Genomic DNA, 9,739 nt, shown 5'->3' on the forward strand with positions numbered 1-9,739 from the left:
TATACGTAGGGCGATGGTGAACTACTACTAGCTCCTTTAGCTGATTATAAGATTCTGAAGATAAACCGAGAAAACAATTTTCTCCACCATAACACCAAGCAACAGTTCAGAAAACAACAACAACAACACGGCAAGAGTGTCATGAATAACATTAAGTTTTCCCTGTGGAGCCTCCTTGACTTGTAATTGATGCATACTTATCAGTCTAAAACTGGAGTTGACCAATAAGACTGCACTTTTACAAGTTTAAAACAAATAGAGAATAAAAATGCTTAGTCGGATTCATGTCATCTCTTTGGAGTGTAGTTGTACTAGAGTGCATGTATATTGTAAAGTTTTTCTCAAGCAAGTTATAATGATTGCTTAATTTTAGTGCTAATGAGAGACAATGATAAGGACTGCAGTGTGTATGGTATGAGCATGCTGAGGAGGTAGATACATATGACGAACCAATATATAACATGCACTAGTAGTTGTGCGTGCAGCCATCTAGTATGTATACATGACGACTGACCAACTCATGGATGACTCCAGCTCGGGTTAAGTCTACCACAGAAAGAAACTACAAGCTTATTGGCTCGTCTTCTCTGTGGGACTGATAATGTCGTGTCCAATTCATGTGATAACCTCTTTGGAATGTAGTACTTGAGAATTACTTCGTCAAGTATGTGGTATCTAGAAAATATAGGGTTTCATGTGAAAAAGGGGTAAGACAGAAAGTATAAAAAGGGATTGGTTGGTTTAGAAAAAGTTTGGGGGTTTTCAATGCAAAATCATGTGATTCTTAAAACCCTAGATTCCTGCAGGACTTGTTGTCCTGGCGTTGCACTTCCTGGCTGTTTCTTATCAGATGGTTAGCTTTGGCTTGCTGCTACACCCCTAGTTCTTCTATTTAAACCCGAGGAGGCTAACCTCGGGGATACATACCATGCATCAAACGAAAAACAAAAAATCCAGCGATCACTCAGCAAAGCCACCGATGTCATCACTCCTGTTGTTTGTGCTGCTCCTTGCAGCAAAGGCAGGCACTGCAGACAGCGTCCCCGCGAGATCGGGCTGCCAGGCTCTCTGCGGAGGCGTGGAGATACCATACCCATTCGGCATCGGCACCATCTGCTCCCGCAAAGGGTTCGAGATCGACTGCATCAACAACGGCAGCGCCGGCGAGATTCCCGTGCTACCTACGCCCGACCAGAACATCCGGGTGCTGCACCTGTCCGTGTCGCCATTCCCAGAGGCTCGGGTGGTTCTTCCGGTGGCATGGCAGTGCTTCAACTCCACCGGAGACGTCACTGGGAGCTACGCGGGCGACGTCGACTTCAACAGAGAGGGCGTATATCGCATCTCCAACACACAGAATGAGCTCTTCGTCCTCGGCTGCAACACCTATGCCTACAACAATGGCGTCAGGGTGTACGACAGCCGCTTCAGTTACAAGTACTACACGGGATGCATCACCGTCACCAATGACAAAACGGACCCCCGTGATGATGCCTGCGCGGGCCTCGGCTGCTGCCGCGTCGACATCCCGCCAGGCATCACGGATACCAGCATGACCATATCTGGCTGGTCGCACGCCAACCAGGAGTTCTGCCCCTGCGACTATGCCTTCATCGTAGAGAAGGGCAACTACACCTTCAAGGCATCCGACCTTATATCCAACAACCAGACCATGCCTCTGCATGTGGACTGGACCATGCCGCTGCGTCTCGACTGGGCCATCCGCGACAACGGCTCGACGACTGCCGTCTCCTGCGCTCAGGCACCCAACAAGACTGATCATGAGTATGCCTGCCTTGGCAACCACAGCGAGTGCATCAACTCAACCAATGGCCCTGGGTACTTCTGCAATTGTACCCAAGGCTACGAGGGTAACCCCTACGTCGTTGGTGGATGCACGAGTAAGTAGCCTTGATACATGGATCTTGTATCTTATCTTAGGCTTTAACGGCGCCTGAATTCTCACCATGCACTATATTCTAGATATTCTCATAGATTAATTAAAAACAACTAATCATTAATTTGATAGACTCTCACAATCGTCATCAATAATATTCTTTGGATCCATTGTATTTTATATAAAAAATTACTGACCTCTATCATTCTGAAAATATGTAACTCCTAATCATAGCATCTAAATTACCCACCTTTGGCATTATGAAAGTTGATAATTAAAAACAACCCCCAATAATTATATTTAAGTTTCTCACCTCTATCTTTATGAAAGACGATTCAAAATAAAAACCCACAATTTACATCTAAAATACAAAGTTCTGCAATTATGGAAGATAATTTAAATAGCCCCCTATTGTTCAATCTAAATTACTCACCACTGCAATTATAAAAAGATAATTTAAAATAACCACCTAATTTTTAAAATTATCTCTATCTGTCATTATCAAAAATAATGCAAAGTAACACGCCACATTTGCATTCCAATTAGCCATATATGCATTTAGGAAAGAAAATATAAAGTAACACATTTTAATTTGTTTCTCAATTATCCAACTCGATCATCATAAAAAAATCCCTCAAATGTACATAAACATACTAATATAAGTTTCATGAAAAAAATCAATATCCATAGAGGATGCTACATATCTCTAAATTACACACTTCAATAGCTATGAATTTAAAAGTAAGCACAATATTATGTTCGACTATATAGACCAAGTAATTGTGTATCGATTACATAATTTTTTAATAGCATAGAAGCATGAAAAATATTTGGCTAACAAAGCAAATAACAATGATACTGATAATTCACTTTAAGTATATTAATACTCCAAGAGAATAATTTTTATAAGTTTTTGTAAATAAGTTGTTTATACATTTTAACTTGGTAATGGTAATTTAATTTGAAGTACTCGTGGTTTCTTAAACATATGGACTCATTTTTCAGCAATCATAAAAGTATCTTTCTATAACAACTAATATACATACTAATGATAATAACAAATTATTTAAATTATTAATAACCATGTCAATATTATTACTTTAGGTATATTATACATTTTAACTAATATATTGACATATCTATATTGATTGTATAAATTTACTGTATATATAATTCTTTGATAAACACAGACATAACTAATCTTTAGTAGTCAGAGGTACTTAACAATAACTAACGCTTACATCTCCTAGCTAAGATTCTTGTCCCATGCGCGAGCACAAGTTGATGGACTATTACTTGACTTTTAAAATAAAATAACATTACTTCACTAATTAGAAGTTACTTATTTGAAAGTTTAATGTAAAAGTTAAGAACCCAACTCTAGACTTATTTACATATTTGGAGGTTCAAAGCTACAGATATACTCTAGCTTGTAACCAAATTTCTAAAATAGCAACAACTACTTTAAAATTTTCATTTTAAATAGGTGGGATTATTTTTTGAAATTTTGGAAGTCTTAGGTGGTTTATTTGCTTGTCAATTCTCTATATGGTACTTCGTGTTTTCTTTAACAAAAAAGAGTTTCAAGATTTTACCGCTTTATTTCCTATATTTTCTATTTACCTTATACATGTGATTATTGCACAAATTATTGTGTTGTTGACGAATGACATTTTTGTGATTATGGCAACTATATACAGATATCAACGAATGCCAATATCCACAAAGATATCCTTGTCCAAGTGGTAGCAAATGCATTGACACAAACGGAGGCTACAAGTGTAAGTGCAATTTATTCCAAAGAGGAGAGGAATGTCGTCCCATAATTCCCATGACTGTTGTTGCTCTATTAGGTGAGCATAAAAGTCAGCATAAGCTAATTTGGTTCTTTTGTAACTCTATGTTTATTACACATTGCTTATTTCTCTGTTTTGTTCACATTATCCATGTGATGCTATATTTCTATTGATGAAAGAAATGAATGGAACTAGGGTTAGGGGTTATTTATGCACGGTAATAATAAAATATAGCACACAAATATATGTACATGTATATGCATGCATATACATACATGCACATAATATATATATAACTCAAATCAGTATAGTAAGTATCGTAACTCAAAGTGGCCATAGAATAAGTCATTCTATATAGCCAGCTATAGAATAGTACTTCTATATATGTAAATTTCTTTTTAATCTGAGGTGTAGCCACTATCATGTTTGTATCTCAAGATTTAGGGTGTATATGGCCTGATGAAGCGTATGTATATAGAATATGTGATCATACTAGATCATCTAAAGTAGTATATATGTCAAGTATGCAAGTATACACAAAATATGTGGTTATACTTATTTTATATATTAATATGATGGTATTATAACAATATATTAAAAAATATGTGCTCCTCTGAAATTTTGTTTACATAGTAAGATTTGGAGTATCTTAAAATGTGTATCTAAACATACTAAAATTGATAAACGAGTATTCATACGCATGGCTGTTTATTGAAGATGGGAGTAGCTACACCTGGGAGTAGGAAAAAACTCACCATGTATTCAAACACACACACATGTGTATGTGTCATATCAGAAAGCAAGATAGAAATAAGGAAAGTGTCAACAGAGGGCTCATAACTTTGTCTCGTTAACGTACAAATGCATATATAGATATAATTGAAATTTAATCCTACCTGCTACACACTGTGTTTGTAGGAACGTTTGTCGCAATCTTTTTTCTAGTGCTCCTACTCTGGTTCATTTACATGGATCGAAAGCGGCGAGTGAAGAGGGCCTGCTTTGACAAAAATGGGGGTGAAGTACTTAAGGAAGCAGCTGGCATTGCCATATTCACACAAGAGCAGCTGAACAAAATAACAAACAACTACGACACACCCATTGGAAAAGGTGCCTTCGGCAGCGTCTTCTTGGGAGAAATCAACGAGAAGGAGCGAGTTGCGGTTAAACGTTCTCATTTTGAGAACAAGAAAGGAGGTCAGCTTCAGCAAGCGGGTGAATTTGTGAATGAGATCACCTTCCAGTTCCAAAATAGACACCCAAACCTGGTTCGCCTTGTTGGGTGCTGTTTGGAGACAAATATCCCTGTGCTGGTCTACGAGTATATCAGTAATGGGAACCTCTACAACCTACTTCATGGGCACAGGGATAAGGTGCTCCTGCTAAGGACACGCCTCAACATTGCCATTGGCTCTTCAGAAGCTCTTGCTTATATGCATTCACATGCTGATCGTGACCGCATCCATGGTGATGTCAAGACTGCCAATATCCTCTTGAATGACAACCTCATGCCGAAGGTCTCCGATTGTGGATCATCGAGGCTTTTGTCAACCGCTAAGTATGCCACGGCTGTGGCAGCAGATATGAGCTACATAGACCCAATGTATATGATGACACATCGTTTTGTACCAAAGAGTGATGTCTACAGCTTTGGAATCGTTCTTCTTGAGCTGATAACCCGGAAGACGGTCCGGTATGGGAAAGATAGAAGCCTGCCCGTGGACTTTGTCAAGTCTTCTAAAGAGAAGGGCAATGCAAGGGAATTGTACGACGGCAACATTTTGTCTCATGATGGTGATCAATGTCACTATTGTGGAGAGTGCCTTGACAAGATTGGCGCTCTTGCAGTCCAATGTCTGATGTACGACGTTGACGATAGACCCACAATGGCAGAGGTAGTGGATGAATTGAAGCAAGCAGCCAATCTAGTGGATAATTGCAAGCAGCTAGCCATCGTCTCCCAGCATACTGTTGCTCATGTTTGAGTTAAGTTAAAGGCGCGTATGAAACATGATGAAGAAAGTGCTTTGTCAGCTCAAGCTAGCTACATTATAGTACTATAATGATCAAATTTATCTTTCATCACTATATATAACTACATATCCAGCTTGTATGTGTTTATGCACGCGATTGCACTATATTTTTATTTTATGTATTTGCATGGATGAAATAATTTGTGAAGTACATTATTGTATTGTGTAACTAATTCCATTTTATTTAGAAAATATTTTATGTTTGACATGTCAACAACCAGATATAGATAGGAGCTAGTTTGCTTCCTCAAATTTGAGTACTGCAGGATACATGAAAATAGTAATATTCAGATAGCCGCCAGTAATTGCAGTTGACGTACCATATATTGGATCCCTGTTGAGCTTCCGGCAAGGTCATATACAGATACCGGCATGTGTTATAGGAAACTAATACCTGACCTAATCGACCTGTGTACCGCAGTTTGTTCAGGAGTCAAATTACCAATGATAGTGTTCATGCCATGAACACGTGACATCCCTTCTTCTCAGACTCCTCTAGCGGTTAGTATCATAGGCAGAGGAAAGGACCTTAGAGCTGTGCAGGGGCTCAAAGCATGAGATGCGAATGTCAGGGATCTGGCTGCGCGACACCACTCCAGCTCGATTTTAACAGTGTATACATGATTCCCACAGTTGATTGAAGTTATTAATTTCGAAAAATAAATTTTTACCTCTCCCCTTCATTCCAAGCTTTCAACTACTGAATAATTTAAATTTTGCTTATATAAAAATTGAAAATTTGGGTGTCAAAATTATATAGTTCAATTTGAAAAAAAATCTATGTAACTACTGCTGCAACAGTGCGCGTGGAATTAACAAGTTTTCTTTACGTAATTAGCTGGTTCCTCAGGGGCATCGTGGTAAAGTTGGGTAATAGGACAGGGCACCACTGGTCCCATAGGATTCCCACTCCCAGCGATAACATAACAAAGCCAGCCAGCGTTGACGACATCGATGTCGAGGTCATCGCTCCTGTTATCTGTGCAGCTGTGCTGGTGCAACAACGATAGGTATGGTCAGTTTAAGCATGCAAAGTCCAGCTCCCCGGCGTTATTGGCTTCTATACAACTTGATTCACACTTGTTATGGTGCCGCTTGAAATTTGGTAGTAGTATCAGAAAACATTGCCAGGGAATTCATCTAGATTGTGGGTTCGGGCCTCCTCAAATGCTCTTATATATAACAACGATCATTTTGTCAAAAGAAGCAATAATATATATCTGTTGTTATAGTAATTAGCAATATCTACCATGATAATTGTAGCAAAACAACAAAGTAAAAAAAAATCTACTATTGGACGATCAGTGTCAAACCATCCAAAGTGGTTGAAGACAAAAAGGACGGCAAAGTCAAGGGGCAGTGCGACCAATCTTCATCTGTAGCTTGCCAATATCGAGTTGTAGGCCACCATTCTCAGTGAGGGGAGGTGTGTCAGAGAGTGGGAACGATGGTGAGTTGTGTTGGCCCACATAATCACCGGCTCAGGTGAGTTGCCCACTCACCGGTCTTACCGAGCACCCGCTAGTGTTGCCGAGCACCCACTAGCCGTGTCGACCACGAACAAGCGTTGTCTGTCCCACACACTATGGCTAGAGCTTGAAGAAGAAGGGAGAACAGAGCACACACACAGCAGATACACCAGCGTTGGCCGGAGCCCTGTATAGGAGATGGCAAATCTGAACTATCTTTACTAAGTTGCCTTGTTAGCCTATTTATACAACTCTATCCTTCTAGTCCTAGTACAGCTGTCATGCTGCAACAGTGACTAGATAATATACAGGGCTGACTCTGCGCCGGCCTCTGCATGTGCCTATGGTGCTGCAGGTGAGCCGTGCGGCGCTTGCACCTATAGCGGCTATAGTATCACAGTAGGGGGCCTTTCTCAGCGCCGCATTCCCTTATTGTGTTCACACAAGGTAGCAGTGGATTATCTAACAATCTTCCCCTAATCCTGCTGCTAACCCTTGTACCCCCTCCATGCCGATCATCTCCTTTAGCTCCGTGAGTCGAAGACGTCTGAGCGGCTTGGTGAGGACGTCCGCGAGTTGCCGACCAGTTTCAATGAACTCGATGACGATCTGCCCTCCATCAACACAGTCCCTGAGGAAGTGGAACTTCACGTCGATGTGTTTACTCCGATCGTGCAGAACCGGATTCTTCGCGAGGGCGATGGCGGGCTGGATGTCCACCATTAGTGCTGGTGGGTGAGCTTCCACGCCGGTCAGCTCGCCCAGCAGCCGGCGCAGCCACACAACTTGGCACGCCGCTGTGGCCGCCACTACGTACTCTGCCTCGCACGTAGATAGCGCCACCACCTTCTATTTCAGTGACAGCCATGAAATTGGAGCTGACCCGAGGAAGAAGAGCACTCCAGAGGTGCTCCATCGTCCGTCGATGTCCCTCGCCATGTCTGCATCGCTGAAGACAGTGAGCTGCAGACTACTCCCGCCGGTCATGGGAAAAACGATCACGTGATCCATCGTCCCCTTGATGTAGTGTAGTAGCCGCTTCACTGCAGCCCAATGATCCTCTCTGGGATCCTCCATGAAGCGACTGACGTAGCCCATGGCGAACGCGATGTCCGGCCTTGTGTGGACTAGGTAGTGCAGACCTCCGACGATGCTCCGGTTGAGTGTTGTATCCACCTTCGCCGCGGTGCTGGCCTTCGTCAGCTTCAGCCGCTCCTCCATTGGAGTCACGCATGGCTTGCACTCAGACATGCCGCTCCGCTCCAACAGCTTCGAGGCATACGCGCTCTGCCTGAGCGTGAGTGCCTCCCTCCCCTGTCTCACCTCGATGCCAAGGTAGTAGGTGAGCGCCCCGAGATCGTTCATCCGAAAATGAGCTGCCATCTCACGCTTAAAGCTGTTGATGTCCTCCGTACACGCGCCGGTGATGATCAAGTCATCCACATACACGTCGACGATGAGCTCCTCCTTCCTTGTCGCCATGTGTAGAGCGCGTGCTCGGTTGCGCATCTCATGAACCCAAGCTCGCCCAGCGTGGCCTCAAGCTTGGCGTTCTGTGCTCGTGGGGCTTGCCGCAGCCCGTAGAGCGCCTTGCGCAGTCGGAGCACCCTGTGCTCCTCTCCCTTAATGGTGAAGCCTGAAGGTTGCCTGACGAAGACCGTTTCCACCAGCTCGCCATTGAGGAAGGCCGATTTAACGTCCAAGTGATGGATGCGCTAGTCCTTTGCTGCTACCAAGGCTAGTAGCTAATGGACCGACTCCATGCGCGCTACTAGAGCAAAGACTTCCTCAAAGTCGATGCCCTCACGCTGTACAAAGCCTCGGGCCACGAGGTGTGCCTTGTGTTTGACAACAGCACCATGCTCGTCCTGTTTGACCTTGTACACCCACTTCAGGCTGATCGGACGACATCCTGGTGGTGGATCAACGAGCTGCCAAGTCTCATTTTCCTCAATCGCCTTCATCTCCTCTAGCATCGTCCGTTGCAGTTTCCATCGCGCTTGGCTAGCGCGAACGTGGGTGGTTCCTCAGCACTGACGAGTAGCAGCTCTGGGTTGTTGAGCAGCCTACCTGCCAAGCCTGAGGGACCTATGCCGCCGATAATGTCGTCCAACCTACAGAACCGTACCTCCTCACCTTCGTGGTAGACGTCATCGAACTTAGTGATGTCACTTGGAGGTGAGGCGAACTCGATCGGCGTTGATGGAGTTCCCTGTTCCACCTGAGTGCTCGCCAGAGCACCTGGACAACTCGTCTCAACTACTGCAGTGCTCGGCACGACTACATGAGTGCTCAGCCTCAGTCTTGGAGTGGTCGGCACCACTGCAAGACGTCCTGGCTCCGCCACGGGAGTGCTCGGCACCCGTCCTGAAGTGGTCGCCGCCACTGTAGAACCTCTTGGCACCACTCCTAGCGTGCTCGGCATCCCTCTAGAAGTGCTCGGTACTCCTCTCGGAGTGCTCGGCATCCCTCCCGAAGTGCTCGGCACTGCCCCAGGAGTGCTCAACTCTACCGCTGGAGTGCTCGGCTCCCCTCCTAGAGTGC

General features: G+C 43.6%; 2 protein-coding genes across 2 annotated transcripts; one reads left to right on the top strand and one right to left on the bottom strand.

The window, feature by feature from the left end:
* Positions 1 to 979: 979 nt before the first annotated feature.
* LOC136483140 (wall-associated receptor kinase 2-like) lies at positions 980 to 5,678 on the top strand. The gene is made up of 3 exons (XM_066480231.1): positions 980 to 1,901; positions 3,598 to 3,750; positions 4,612 to 5,678. The coding sequence occupies exons 1-3, from the start codon at positions 980 to 982 to the stop codon at positions 5,676 to 5,678; spliced, it is 2,142 nt and encodes a 713-aa protein (XP_066336328.1).
* A 282-nt stretch (positions 5,679 to 5,960) lies between these two features.
* Positions 5,961 to 8,677, bottom strand: LOC136481134 (uncharacterized mitochondrial protein AtMg00810-like). Its single transcript, XM_066478493.1, has 3 exons — positions 8,079 to 8,677; positions 6,121 to 6,134; positions 5,961 to 5,986 (listed from the first exon to the last, which is right to left on the bottom strand). Exons 1-3 carry the CDS (start codon positions 8,675 to 8,677, stop codon positions 5,961 to 5,963), a joined length of 639 nt encoding a protein of 212 aa, XP_066334590.1.
* Positions 8,678 to 9,739: the final 1,062 nt, after the last annotated feature.

This window comes from Miscanthus floridulus, chromosome 9 (assembly GCF_019320115.1).
Source record: "Miscanthus floridulus cultivar M001 chromosome 9, ASM1932011v1, whole genome shotgun sequence".
Lineage (NCBI taxonomy): Eukaryota > Viridiplantae > Streptophyta > Magnoliopsida > Poales > Poaceae > Miscanthus > Miscanthus floridulus.